Below are 13,985 nucleotides of genomic sequence, written 5' to 3'. Positions count from 1 at the left end.
TTTCACAAAGTAAAAAAAATTAAATTAAAAAAGTAAAAGGCTTGTCAACTAAAATAAATATATGTAAAATTTCTTACGTTTGTAAAGTGTTAGTATGTCCATGGATTCTAGTGTCGTTATTATTGTATCTATTATTGTATCTATTGTATCTACTGTTGTTGTATCTATTATTAGTATTAGTATTATAATTATAATAATTATAATTATAATTATAATAGTTAGAACTTCTTCCAGAAGTTTCACCACTATCATTGTTTGTTAAGGATTGTTTTGGTGAAACTACTAGATCAAATAATGGACGAGATCCTTCATCTGCAATCAGTTTTTTGTTAGTTTATACAAGTTATGTTATAAATCTAAGATATGAGACATAATATTTTACCTTTTCTTCTTGGAAGAACTATATCAACAGACTTGTCAATATTTGGCTCAAGTTCAGGCTTTGAGTCATCTGTTGCAGTTCTTTCAATCTTCACTTTTATTCGATGTAATTCTTTTACATCAATATTTATATTTTTGAAACTTTTCAATGTAGATGACATTTTAGATCTAAATAATGTTTTATAAGTATTATAGTCACTTAAAGTTTAAAAATGTTTATGAAAAATCCAAAATTTAAGTAACAGGTTTAAAACAACTATTATATATGATAAACACAAAAATGTATATAAAATTAGACAAAATTTTAAAAATGTACGTATAATTTACATGTATATATAAAAAAGAGAAACCAAAATTTAAATAACAAATCTAAACAACAAATCTAAAAAAAACTATATACAATAAATATATAAAAATATATATAAAATTAGACAAAATTAAAAAAATTTAGATATATAATTTTTATGTATATATGTAATATCATTAAATTATTATAATATCAATAGTTCAATTTTGCAATTCAATTTCTTATAATTCTGAATTTATTATTTTATAATTATAAATTTTATATACTCTTCGGAACGTTTATCAGTCGAGGAAGTTCTTCTGTGTGGACTAGCGCTCTTGCTTCGTCTTGATTCGCTTTCCATCTTCAACTTCTCAGCTCGCTGCCTCTCATATGCTTTAATCATCCTTAACTTCCGCTTTTCGTGTTCTCTTTCGAGTTCTTGCTGAAGAACCCACTCTTTTCTTCTTTGTCGCCGTCTCTCTTCCTCTTCGTACGTCGATCGAGAATCCATTGTTTCTCCCACTACCGCGCTTTTATCCAACTAATATTTGTTTTCATACAGAATAAACGAGATTGCTTTTTCGAAAACGCTAATATTTCGATTTTTTTCAACTTTTGTGTATATTCTTTATTTATAGTTAAAAAATAAATATTCTAAAAGAATTTCTTGAGACCAAGCAAAGTGCTTTTGTATCATGTTTTTTCACAATTTTCTATTTTATTCTCTAAATAAAAGATTTACAAAGTTGCATCAAAATTGAATCAGTTCTATTCAAATCTCTTTATTCAAAAAATATAGAAAATGAACAAAACAATGGGAAAATTTGAAGAAAATCCGAACATGGTGGATGTTTACGGTGGAAGTTTCGCGCGGAGCGTCTCAGTTTCGAAGTAAACAAGTAAACAAGTAAACAAAACAATACACAAAGGAACAACAAATACGAATACACGTAGGTACTTACCTTCAACTAAGATTTAATTTGTATAAGGTCGTTTTGCGATTAATTACCTAACTCTTCGTATATGGACTTGCAAGGTGCAACTTCGTTTTTACTTGATAATCAGAGCAGAAAGATCCAAGCGGAAACGTTGTTGCTAAGTGACTGCAAAGTGCAATCGAGTTGGTTGCTACGTGGATGCAAGCCAGAGAAGATGCTGCGATGCACTCGAAGTTTCCAATGAGAGCACGGCTCGTTCGAATCAGCCAATGAGTGAGATACACCTATCCCTTCTGCAACAATCGAACGTAATGGATCCAATCGCTGTGATCGATTTACCGAAGGGATCGAGAAAATCCACCTGGTGAACACGCTTGACATTACCGGTTGAAACTTGATCTGTTCAATGATCAACCGAGGGTAAGGTCTTGGAACAGAGCTAGCACGTAGTTTTTACACGTAATTCCTCACATAGATAGCATTGCGATCGTCACCGGTTTTCCTCTGTCGTTTGGTCCATTCCACAATAGACACTTTTAATAATTAATATATTTAAGAAACGTTTGTTTTTAGTCCAATATCTAAAGATTGTTTCCCGCGTGTGTTTTCCTATTGAAATTTAACACTACCATGTCCAAAATGAACTCGAAGGATAAGGATAATAAAAATTTTCACGACAAATTGAAGCAATTTTTTCGGATAAGCAAAGGTAGGATAACACAATGAATATCTCGATATAGATATATTGAAAATCTTGTATGTGTTTATATGTTTATTGTCATACGTTACTTCGGATTACAGGAAATTATAAAAATCGTGAAGATTTTACTTTGACTCACGACATCGAAAAAGAAATCAGTCCCGATAGTCCGGTGCATCATCGAACAAAAGCGATAAAAGACCTTTGTGACGCAGTGCTCAATCAACAATGGGAAGATGTAAGAAATCACGGTAATCTTATTAGTATTGTTATGTGTTTATATGTAAATGTTCTTCATTGTTGAATAATACAGAGAGCAGCAGAACGTTTGTGGAACTTGGTTCAAGACTTGCTAGGAAAAGATGTGCCTCGTGAACACAGACACTTAACACTTAATTTTTTAAAATGTCTTGTACAAGGACAGTATTCTAAGTTGTCATCTTTGATGCGAGTAAAGTTTTTCATGGTAGTTAAGGACTATGATATACCAGAAGACATTGGTCCAAGGTAGTGATATACAATATCTCTGTATGTTGTCATTTTGATGTAACTGATTGTTATTATTAAATTATTTCAGATTAGAACTGTTACAAACGTTAACAGAACATGGAAAAGATATTCTTCACTTGGAAGAGAAAATGGGTCCATTTCTGTTAGAATGGATGCCCACAGTAACAGCAGGAGATGGAAAGAGAGGAGCTGAATTCTTGTCTCTTCTCGTTAATGTTATCAAATTTAACTCAGCCTACATCGACGAGGATATTGTATCCGGTCTTGTTCAGTAATTATTTTTAAAAATTACAATTTTTAAAAACTTAAATTGTTCTTATACACTTTATCATTATTACTTAATTTTCAGGTATATTTCCCATTTGTGTTATTGTAGCAATAATACTGAAATTGTTTCCGGATGCTTGGAAGCACTTGATGCAATCATGTGTTACAGTAATTTGCAGTCTGATTCATTACAAACATTTATTATAGCTTTATGTAGAAGTGTCAATGTTGAGACTTATTGTCAAACAAGTTGGAAGGTAAATAATGCATTAATATGTAGATATGAAATGATTTAATTTTAAGTATTTAAATCGGTGACATTTAACATACAAAAAACAATTGTTTGTCACATATATATAGATCATGCGAAATTTGTTGGGAACTCACATGGGTCATTGCGCTTTGAATACAATGTGTCGACTGTTACAAGATTCAAATTTTCAACGTGACGCTTGTTTACTTCGAGGTGCTGTGTTTTATATAAACATGGGTCTGTGGGGTACGCACAGAATTCCGAAACTAGAATGCACACCAACGTCTGTTTTGCCATCATTTTATCAAGTATGTATCAATATATGCGTGTGAAGTATACGTGTAAAAAATAATAAAATGTTTGAGTAAAATAGTCTATCCCACTTAACAGGCTTTGCAATGCAATCATCCAATTGTTATGTACGAAGTTACTTTATCTATACAAAGATTGGTTAATAAATATGGCAACGAGTTATGGAACTTCACCTGGAGCATCATTCTTGACATTATAGAAGAAATCATTGTTCATATTGGTAAAAATTTCTATCCTTCTATTTTTTTTTTATCCCAAAATGCGCACAAAGAGATGCAATAAAACATTAATAAAAGACTGTCATTGCTCTTATAGAAACCAGTAATCAGCCAGCAACGAAACAAGTTTCCACGAGTCTGCACGAAACAATTACCAATATTGAAAGTCTACTTGATGCAAACAATTATAATGGTTCTGTTCAAAGATTCTACGATCTCGTGGAACGTTGCAGCGATTCTCGACCCGTAAGTTAACAAATGTTTGCGCGATGATTGCGTAAACGCGTGTGAATAACGAACAATTTTTTTTGTTTCCAGGAAGCGTCTGTAATAAAATTAATCGAGTATCGCGCTTCTACGATAGGTCCCACATTTAATCAGTGGCAAGTCAAATTAGGTTCTCTGATGGAACGTTATTACAAAATCGAGACTCGTACAACTATCAGAATGAAAGTTCTCGATATTTTAACCAATGTTATTCGTGTTAATAGGTAGTGTGGAGTTTACTTATTGACATGTTTAATTTTTCATTTGCACATATGTTACATGGCTGTAATATATGTTTAACAGGCCCAGGTTTGAAGATGAGCTTATTGAGCGAATAGTCGTACCGTATATGCTACATGTAGACACAGATCCGGACATTACAATCCGTACCGTCGCGGCAAATTTGTTAGTGGACGTTTGTCTAGAATGTGATACTAAGCGATGTGTAGAACTTTTGGATATACTCGAAAAGGTAACAGAATTGATTATTTAAAAAATATATGTAATATCTCTTTTTCACTGATCATGTGTTCATTTTAGATTATTAACAAACCTTTTACATCAGACACTTCGGTCACTGTAGATGCCGATATTAAAGATGTAAAAACCGCTGTTGTTGGAGTTATAAAGATATTTTCTTCTAAGATTTACCGTTTACCGTCAAGTCACGCGATTTGTGCTTACAAAGTCTTGGTGAATCATCTTGAACAACACTACAAAGATCCCTCTGTTTTCCACGTATCGACAACGCGTTATTTAGTAAGTATTTGAGTAAATAAACAAATGGAAAGTTTTCGAGAGGACATGTCCACCTACTTAAATTTTTACTTTACAGATTTTTGAATGCTTCCTGAAAATCAGAGCGAACTCGTTGTATCATCTCGGCATACCAGATTCGCCAAATGCCGCTGTGACTCGATTCAGTCCGTATCTTGTTTTGGAACACGGCACAACCGAACGTATGAGTAGTGCCGGTGGAAGTAACAGTCCCCCACCAGCCAGTCCTGTGCCAATACAACATTTATCTTGCAATATTACGTCCATGTCGTTGACCCATGGATGTAAAGCCATTATTTCATGCATCAAACAAGAAAAAGGTAAAAGAAGTTTAAAATATTTAAAAATATCTAAAGTATTTGATAGGATTGTTGTATAAACATATTTTGTTTTAACACAGATTGGAAGATTTTAAATCTCATACTAAAGGAATTGCCTCAAGTGATGCAGAATAGAGCACTAGTATTATCTCGTCATAGTAACGATGTTGATTTCTTCGCGGCCGCTTTATGTTCAATGGTTAGTTGTTTCTTTTTAATCTTTTGTCAGCATTATATTTTGTACTTTTGTCATTAATAATTACTCATCATGTGTGTTACTTATTAATTAAATCTTTAAGGTGAGCGACAAGAGTTTGCGTCTCCCTGAATCACTTTATAACGTTCCGCCCAAGTTTACTCTTTCTGATTTCCGGGTTTACGTTTTCCCGGTACTAGCATCTCTAGCATCGTATCACGGGTATTTGGAACCCAATTTACAGCAACGATTAATAAAATGTCTAGAGGTAGATTACAATAAGTGTTACATTATTTTCTCTATTTTTCGATATTGTGTATTTGAAATAACATGTAAAACTCCGAATTGTTTCTCTTTAGCTCGGTCTCACAGCAAAATGTGCAAGCCAATGTGTAACTAGTCTCACAAGCTGCACGTTAGAGATGCGCGACGTAATGAACAAACTTTTGCCTGAAGTGCTGTTGAATTTGTCAAAAATTTCCGCAACAGTTTACATCGCCATACCTATTTTAGAATTTCTATCAAGTACGTCTGTTCTCTATGTTGTCATAAAATATCTACTCTCTGCATTTATTTATAGCAAAACTTCTAAATAGCTAAACCTAACTTTCTATTTCAGCTCTAACCAGACTTCCAAAAGTTTTCGCCAGCTTTATCGGAGATCAATACATGTCCGTATTTGCGATATCATTGCCGTATACGAATCCTTTCAAATACAATCATTATACAGTGTCTTTGGCTCATCACGTAATTGCAGTGTGGTTCTTGAAATGTAGACTTCCTTTCAGAAGAGATTTTGTAAAGTTTATTACCGTGGTACGTTTGCATTTTCTGATCGTATTAATCTCTCTGAAAACAAAATATTTTCTACCTCTTCTTTTTTTTTTCTTGGCAAAAAACAGGGTTTAAAAGCAAATGCGATAGTTCCCTTCGAAGAGGGATCACATCTAATGAAATCTGACTTCAGTGTCATCAATGAAGATTCTTCGAACAGAAAACGTAGTTCAAGTTTGACCGAACAAGTAAGAATAAATTAATGATAAATCGTATTTAATAAACAAAAATTCTTTCCATAAATTAGATATATATTGTTGTTTTACTTGTATACACAGGGCAGTAGAGGTCGAAGAGAAAGACCGATAATGACCAATCGGATGATGGGAGAAAGCAGAGCTTTAGACTTGAAACCTCCGATTGACGAAGCTCTAATGAACTTTCATATTGAACTTACTGAAACTTGCATTGATTTAATGGCGCGTTATACCTTTTCTAATTATTCAGCTCGACCCAAAAGGTGACGAGTTTGTTATATGATCGTACGATCTACAAATAATTAACTTGCAATGATTTTTATTTACAACAGATCACCAGCTGCTGATTTTCTTCTCAAAGAGGGACAGTCAATGACATGGATTCTCGGTAACAGACTCATCACCGTGACAACAAGTGGTTGCAGTAACAAAGCTATGCGCGGAGGACTTTGTGACAATTGTTGGGCGGCGTGTAAATCTGGATTTTCGTTGCTAGATTATACGAAAACTTCGCAATCGACTTTACAACGTACTTCGAGTGCTGAGGTGATACGATATGTCTGTACTTGCGTTAATAAAAAAAAAATACTTTAATTATACGATATATATTTCTTTGTAGACATCGAAAGAGGACAAGTTGTCGAGGCAGTCCTCCGGCGGTCATGGGAGTTCGAACGCAAATACTGCCACGAATTCTCCCACGGAAGAATCTAAAAAATCTACAGAAGACTCCGACTTTACGAAAAAAGAATTTCTCGTAGAAAAGGACGACAGAGATCAGGTTGAACCGTCAAAATTAGAACAGATATTAAATAAGGATAAACAGGAAGAAAATATATTATGTGCCTGCTGGTGCCAAGGGTGGGCTGAAATATACGTGCGTAGACCGACGGGTGATACGTCGTGGATAATGAGAATTCAAAATTCCACGCAATTCGAAACTCCTACGGACTTTCCCGTACATGATATTATGGCCTTGTACATGACGAATCAAGATACAATTTCTAATAAGCAACAACAAGAGGTTGTCTCGGAATATTCTGACGACGAGGCGGAGGTATTTTCAAACAAATTACTTAGCAATGTAAATAATTAAGACAAAAAGAAAGATTAAACGTGTTACTTCGATTGCAGGATGCGCCCAACAAAAGTAACAATTCACAAAACGATCATAGTGGAAAGTCAATGGTATCTTCTTCCGTGTCGTCAGGTCCTATTGCCATACCTGGTTCGCCAGCTCGGCCTAGTCCATCCCGGCAAAGTTCGAAGGATAGTTTAGAAAGTCTAGAAGAAGGTGAAGAAGGTAAAATCGTAAATAAAAATTTATGGAGATTTGTTTTTGAATTTCTAAAGAGATAAAAATAAGAGTAAATATATTTTCTTATAGATACGAGACGTTCCAGGAATCGAGTACGTCGGTCAAATTCTAGCCCAGAAATGAGCGCTAATTGGAAAAATCCGTTCTTGAACAAAGAAAAGTTGAATGTGCAGCAACAAGTTGATAAAGATTTTAGTAGCACAGACTTAGAAATCAAACTAGATGCGGAATTGAAGAAACATTCAAAAACTATTCATACCAAAGATATGAGGTATCTCTCTTGTTATTGTTTATCTTGTTATACTGCAATTACTAGAAAGTCAGATCTTTTTATATAAATAATTGCGTTAAATATTATTTATTCGACACATAGAGTTAGTTGCGAAGCCATACCGGAAGAAATATCTGGCATGGGCACAACTCCTCCTTCCTCAGAAAATACTGCAGAACATCCAAGCACATTACGGTCGCAACGCTCCTATCCAGGAGCGACACAAATAACACAGAATATTCCAACAACTAGTAGCAGTACCGTACCACCGTCTCCTACAACCGTACAGGTAAATGAATATAATTAAAAAATTTTATATTGTAAATATTATGTTACAATTGTGACATTGAGAAATTGTTCTAGGCACCGGGAAATTATTTGGGAATACAGCGATCTGTGCAACTGCAATCGTCTGTTGCAAAAGCACCTCAGTCGCCTACGCAAATTTACTCTCATAGATTGTCCACTTTTGACTACAGTCAGAAACAGGTGCCACTGACTGTTGAAAGTAAACCGCCAATCGGGCGAAATCACTTTTCAGATAAGGTATCTATGAAATTTATATACATGTCTCAGAAAAAATGGCTCTTGTCTTTCTTCTCTTTTTTAAATAAACGTCTGTACAATTGATTACTTTTTTGAGCAGAAAGATGAGAGACCTGATCCATCTACGTTGCCACCGTTACCTATACCTTTCCGTGACCGAGGCCATACAATTTCCGTTATGAGTCCGGTAAAAAAGTCACGAGAATGGGATAACATGCGAAGAGGCAATTCTCCACGAGTGAAAGATCCACCGCGCACAGGCATTAATCCGAGGTTATTAAATTGTACCTTAATGTCGGTAAACTTATGAATGATATATAATAGAGAAGTTTTTTTTTTTAAAGAAACTTCTCATTGTTATGTTGCAGTTCTGTTTTCCTTCAACTTTATCACACCGCGCATTTCGCTACCACGACAGAAAAGCCTCTGTTGGTTCCGCAGACAACAGCAATACAGCGCGTGGTGACCAATCTAGATAGAATACAACCGTATGAAACTCACAAGATCGGAGTGCTGTATGTCGGTCCGGGACAGGCCTCAAACGAAATAGAAATCTTAGCGAATCAGCACGGTTCTCTTCGTTACACGGAGTTTTTGCAACGTTTGGGCACGCTAGTCCGACTCAAAAATGTCGACGAAAACGTTTTCTTGGGCGGATTAGACCGTAACGGCGAAAACGGAGACTTCGCTTACATTTGGCAGGATGATGTCACACAGGTTTGCAAATAAAAATTCTACACATTTATATCTCATACTAAGTTACGCTTTTTTCTTACGTTCTTCAAATAACACCTTCATTTTTTAAAAAAGTGTTTAATGTTTTAGGTAGCTTTTCACGTTGCAACGCTGATGCCTACAAAAGCGAGCGATCCAAAGTGTACATCTAAAAAAACACACATTGGAAACGATTATGTAACCCTTATATATAACGAATCCGATGAACCATATAACATACAGACAGTCAAGGTAAATATGAAATAAAATAGACTTTGAAACAACTTTGTTATATTATAATTTTGTGTTTGTTTCATTTTAGGGTCAATTTAATTATGCTTGTGTTGTGATACAACCTTTGGATCATGGCACCAATCAAGTTACAGTACAAGCGCGGGAGGAACTAGCGGAGCACATTGGCCACAGCGAACCCAAGATCACTTCCGATCAGAACTTGGCTCTTCTTTCGGTGCAACTTGCTCTGCACGCCAATGTGCGTAACACAAAGTTTTTTTTTTTGCTAGAATTCTAACTAAACGAAAGAAATAAGTAACACGCGTATTGCATTTGTTTACAGCTTGCCTCGATGGTTTGTTCATCTCTGAAGCAGAATAGTCACAATCCGTACGCTTCTAATTGGTTGGAACGGTTACGTCATATTAAACGATTGAAAAACAGAGTTATAAGCGAATCCGTCAACAATAATCCAGATACCACTGCGGACGAGCTGCAAAATCCGAAATCACCGAAAGCCAACAACCATCAAATCAAGGTCAAAGGAGTTTACATGGACGATTTTACCGAATATACAACATAACTTATACAAAATTGTTGATATACTATGGTAGTCTTGTAATGTACGTTTGTTAAATACTATAAAAAATCGAACGACATTGATATATAAAATCATGAATCTTTTTACGTAAATTTCTCGTCAATCACGTATTCTTTCTCCCTTGCGTGAAATAGTGAAAAGTAAGAGTTCCGATAAGTAAATTATGTACAATAATTTATTCATAAAACTATAGGTATCGATAAATTTATGCTCACAATAATATAAATTTAACGCGGTTATGCATAAAACAAAAGAAGCGTCAATGCCGTGCCAGCTTCGAAATTCAAAAAAGTAAAAACAAATCTGTTTTTGACGCAGTTTAGAATAATTTTGTTGGCAGATTCCTACTGTTCCGCGAGTGATTTCTTACAACACCAACAGTAAAGTGGGTGCGACACGGATTGAAATCGAGTTAAGGTCATGATCAATTACTAAGTTGATTAGCTGATTTAATCAATGTGCGATCAGTCGAGTTCGCAAGACCTACGTTTGCGTTTTGCGACTAAATGTAACAACAATTTTCAAATATGTTTACCATCCACACTTGAAAGTCGATGACGCTCCGTAGTTCTCAACTCTGCGGATATATGGCGCTGAAACCAACCGCCGAAAGAAGTCGTAAGAAATAGGATGGGCCGCTCTCTGATTTCTCTCTGTCGTGCCCATTGGTACGTTGACAGCTGTTGACAGTGTGCGAACTGCTGATTATCAAAGATTTAAAGAATCTTATTTTCGAGTTTACGATGGCATTGCAATTACAAATGTTGTCAAATATTTTGCAGGTAAATGTAAACGGTTGTGTTTGTTAAAATAAATAAATGTTTTTTATACACGTGAATTATAGATGACATGTGTTTGCAACATATTAAATAATACAAATGGTTTTAGCGATTAGAAGGTATAGAGTCAACCGCAACTGGATATCTTTATGGTATCATGTACAATGACACACTTGTGGTTCTCACATTTAGCTTAAATTCGTGCGACAATAAGGATGAGAGTATAATTGATTGCACATTATTACAATTAAATTTACCCGCAGATATATACCTGTGTGGTATATTACATATTGGTGAATGTGGAGAAATAAATCCTGATGTTTTTAAGGTAATTCTGAGGATGTTTCATTTTCTTCGATTATTTTTATAGAGGTGCTTTAGATTTTGATATTTTTTAAATTATGTCAACTTATTTTTTTATTGCAAAAGAAATCCAGTAAAATAACGTATTTATTTCTTTGTTTCAAGGATATTGATATCACAGACAACCCATTGCTGATAAAATATTCAAAAGACACATCAGATGTGCAAGCATATTTTTACATGCATCAAAAGTTAGAAGCTATCAACAATCTTAGTATTATTAGCGAGGATGATCTTTTACAGTATTTTGTGTACATACGATTGCAAGCAATCCTTCCGCTGATTACTCAGGATGGAAATATACTGGAAGCGTTGCAGCAATCACGAAAAAGTGTAAGTGCTTCTTTTTTTTTTGTATTACAAAATGATCAATTACTTTGTTTTATAATTATAGATATATCAGTCGTATGTTTTACAAGGTTTTTATTACGTTAAATTTTTATCTTTTGTTGTACTGTAGATTGCATCTGGCAAAATAGGAATACACTTCCCTTTGAATAATACATATCTCTTTAGAACCGATGATAATACGAAAGATACAATCTTAAAAGATTTCTTACCTGTATCCAAAGATCGCGAAAGATCATCGAGTCATAGTAACGGAACTGTGGTATGTTTTTAATTTAAAGGTGTAATAAACATTGCAAGAGAGATAATCTGTTTTCATTATATGTGTCTTTCTTAACCTTCAGGATGTTATACATGCAAACATGTTATTGAAAATATCAGGCGAGAGAAATTCCGAGGACTCGGTGAAATATGCTCCCATCTTGCAGCACATTAAAAGTATAAGTGCTGTAAAAATAATAATAATTACAATTTCTTAAGAGAGATATTTTATCTCCAAATTTGTAATGTTGTTGCAGGATCTTTTGACAGTATAGAATGCACCTTACACATTGACGCACTGTCTTTGGTGAATCTAAATATAAAAGTAGCGGACTTGCACGCGATTCTAGTGGAATCTGTTTGCCGGAACATTAGACTGATTGAAATACAGCAAGAAAACCAGTCTGAGGATAAAAAGATATTTGCCAGATTGCCAGAAATTATGCATTTTAAGCCGCAAAGCTGCGGGCATTTGCTTACAATTGCATATCCCGACGATTCTACTAGTGATAATACAAGTAAGATTATTTTTTTTTTATCGTTTTCGAGTGAAAATTATCGATTAAGTTCATCTCACACAATCACGGTTGTACAAGTGCAATCATCATTATCGAACTACTTCCTAATCACGGTAATATATGTGTCATCTATTTGCTCTTTTATACAGACCAGTCATATAATTTCAGTGGAATATCGTAAAGCTTTGCACAAGGCTTTAGCGTTAGATTTGACTAGACCGTGTTTTCGAAGGGGAAATGCCGTCAAGTTTAACACGTATGAAAACGAAATACTTGTAAATCCTCATCAAGCGCTTCTGGTAAAAGGTACGTGCATCAAAACGATCCTGAAGACTATTGTACAGCTATTAATTATTTTCCGTTAATTAGGTGTTACCGGAAAACTCAGTATTGTAGACGGTTTGTATTCGTATCATCACTACATGCAAGATAACTTCGACGATAACGGATGGGGTTGTGCCTACAGATCTCTCCAGACTATCATTTCGTGGTACAGGTAATCAAGAATATATTCACGGATTGTGGAATGAAGCATTGAGCATTATACAAAGTGAAAATCTTTTTAGATTGCAAGGTTATACCGAAATACCAATACCGTCACATCGCAAGATACAGCAGTGTCTGGTTGATATAGGCGACAAACCTTCCTCTTTCATCGGCAGTAAGCAATGGATCGGCTCGACCGAAGTAAGTTTCGTGCTGCAGACTCTTCTTAACATAGAAACAAAAATACTTTGTGCGTCGAGTGGTGAAGAAATGTTGGCCTTAATTCCGCAGCTCGCGGATCATTTCGATACACACGGTACACCTGTCATGATCGGTACGTTTTCAACAGCAGTATGTTTGCTCAAAGATTTATTAGGTAAACATAATAAAATTAGAATTTAACAAGTGTTTTCTTATTTCTTTCTTAGGTGGCGGAGTATTAGCGCACACAATTTTAGGAGTTAATTACAACGAACAGTCCGGAGACGGAAAGTTCTTAATTCTTGATCCGCACTACACGGGAGCAGACAACTTAGCCGCTGTAATCAACAAGGGATGGTGCGGGTGGAAAACGAAAGACTTTTGGGCGAAAGATGCATTTTATAACATGTGCCTTCCACAAAGGCCTGTAACATTTTGATATTAACTCTGTATACCCACACTGTAAATTTACTTGTTTTTTTTTTTTGTTTTATGTAATTAAAGTTCTGTGCCGAATGGATACGTAACGCACAGCCATTTGTGTGTGTGGGGGGTAACGTGTTCACAATGTGTTAAAATTTATTGTTAAGACAATTTTGTTTTGTGTCACACATATAATAGGAAAAAATAAAGATTCAAAAACTTTCATTTTACAAAACGAGTTTACACGCGGATCGAGAGAAAACATTTTTTTTTTTTTGTGGTAGATTGCGGTATGGTACATCGGTTGAGAGATGAGTCATGCGCAAGTCAAAGGTGGAATTTCGCGCAGCGCGAAATGCCAATTCCAAAAATGGAACGCGCATGCTCGACCGAGTGAAAACACTCGGCTCGAGTGGCGCTCTATCTGATCTTCCCTTTCGCTTCCTCCTGGACGTTCGAGTTG

The 13,985-nt window shown here is 35.1% G+C and overlaps 3 protein-coding genes across 4 annotated transcripts; 2 read left to right on the top strand and 1 right to left on the bottom strand.

Moving 5' to 3' along the window:
- LOC109853706 (uncharacterized protein DDB_G0287625-like) lies at positions 1-1,955 on the bottom strand. Of its 2 annotated transcripts, XM_020426062.1 has the most exons (4): positions 1,633-1,955; positions 955-1,211; positions 383-549; positions 1-312 (listed from the first exon to the last, which is right to left on the bottom strand). In XM_020426062.1, the coding sequence occupies exons 2-4, from the start codon at positions 1,179-1,181 to the stop codon at positions 74-76; spliced, it is 633 nt and encodes a 210-aa protein (XP_020281651.1). In that variant the 5' UTR covers positions 1,182-1,211; positions 1,633-1,955; the 3' UTR covers positions 1-73. The 2 variants fall into 2 exon arrangements, with proteins under 2 accessions (XP_020281651.1, XP_020281649.1); XM_020426060.1 differs by having other exon boundaries at positions 955-1,955.
- A 129-nt stretch (positions 1,956-2,084) lies between these two features.
- LOC109853700 (tuberin) lies at positions 2,085-10,210 on the top strand. The gene is made up of 29 exons (XM_020426046.1): positions 2,085-2,317; positions 2,410-2,546; positions 2,622-2,815; positions 2,886-3,089; positions 3,168-3,342; positions 3,446-3,646; positions 3,729-3,870; positions 3,966-4,114; positions 4,187-4,359; positions 4,439-4,607; positions 4,676-4,894; positions 4,971-5,232; positions 5,313-5,431; positions 5,532-5,696; positions 5,788-5,953; positions 6,048-6,244; positions 6,331-6,450; positions 6,541-6,722; positions 6,792-7,005; positions 7,079-7,516; positions 7,594-7,762; positions 7,847-8,048; positions 8,151-8,337; positions 8,412-8,594; positions 8,695-8,867; positions 8,963-9,311; positions 9,420-9,560; positions 9,631-9,801; positions 9,886-10,210. The coding sequence occupies exons 1-29, from the start codon at positions 2,239-2,241 to the stop codon at positions 10,123-10,125; spliced, it is 5,520 nt and encodes a 1,839-aa protein (XP_020281635.1). The 5' UTR covers positions 2,085-2,238; the 3' UTR covers positions 10,126-10,210.
- Positions 10,211-10,802: 592 nt separating this feature from the next.
- On the top strand, positions 10,803-13,719 carry LOC109853705 (ufm1-specific protease 2). The gene is made up of 10 exons (XM_020426059.1): positions 10,803-10,925; positions 11,032-11,250; positions 11,391-11,618; positions 11,746-11,895; positions 11,978-12,071; positions 12,152-12,412; positions 12,581-12,718; positions 12,782-12,908; positions 12,979-13,232; positions 13,327-13,719. The coding sequence occupies exons 1-10, from the start codon at positions 10,887-10,889 to the stop codon at positions 13,536-13,538; spliced, it is 1,722 nt and encodes a 573-aa protein (XP_020281648.1). The 5' UTR covers positions 10,803-10,886; the 3' UTR covers positions 13,539-13,719.
- Positions 13,720-13,985: the final 266 nt, after the last annotated feature.

This window comes from Pseudomyrmex gracilis, unplaced genomic scaffold (assembly GCF_002006095.1).
Source record: "Pseudomyrmex gracilis isolate BER0280 unplaced genomic scaffold, ASM200609v1 scaffold_53, whole genome shotgun sequence".
Classification (NCBI taxonomy): Eukaryota; Metazoa; Arthropoda; class Insecta; order Hymenoptera; family Formicidae; genus Pseudomyrmex; species Pseudomyrmex gracilis.
This window is presented reverse-complemented; position numbering and strand designations above follow the sequence as displayed.

Bases quoted from the DNA above. Each gene is read 5' to 3' on its own strand.
- LOC109853706 (XM_020426060.1), bottom strand. From the start codon at position 1,181: ATGGATTCTCGATCGACGTACGAAGAGGAAGAGAGACGGCGACAAAGA. The intron at 550-954 runs GTATATAAAATT...AACATTATTTAG, and splicing joins ACTGATAAACGTTCCGAAGA to ATCTAAAATGTCATCTACAT. The intron at 313-382 runs GTAAAATATTAT...AACTGATTGCAG, and splicing joins AGTTCTTCCAAGAAGAAAAG to ATGAAGGATCTCGTCCATTA.
- LOC109853700 (XM_020426046.1), top strand. From the start codon at position 2,239: ATGTCCAAAATGAACTCGAAGGATAAGGATAATAAAAATTTTCACGAC. The intron at 3,647-3,728 runs GTATGTATCAAT...CCCACTTAACAG, and splicing joins TTTTGCCATCATTTTATCAA to GCTTTGCAATGCAATCATCC. The intron at 5,233-5,312 runs GTAAAAGAAGTT...GTTTTAACACAG, and splicing joins ATGCATCAAACAAGAAAAAG to ATTGGAAGATTTTAAATCTC.
- LOC109853705 (XM_020426059.1), top strand. From the start codon at position 10,887: ATGGCATTGCAATTACAAATGTTGTCAAATATTTTGCAG. The intron at 11,251-11,390 runs GTAATTCTGAGG...CTTTGTTTCAAG, and splicing joins TAAATCCTGATGTTTTTAAG to GATATTGATATCACAGACAA. The intron at 12,413-12,580 runs GTAAGATTATTT...ATATAATTTCAG, and splicing joins TTCTACTAGTGATAATACAA to TGGAATATCGTAAAGCTTTG.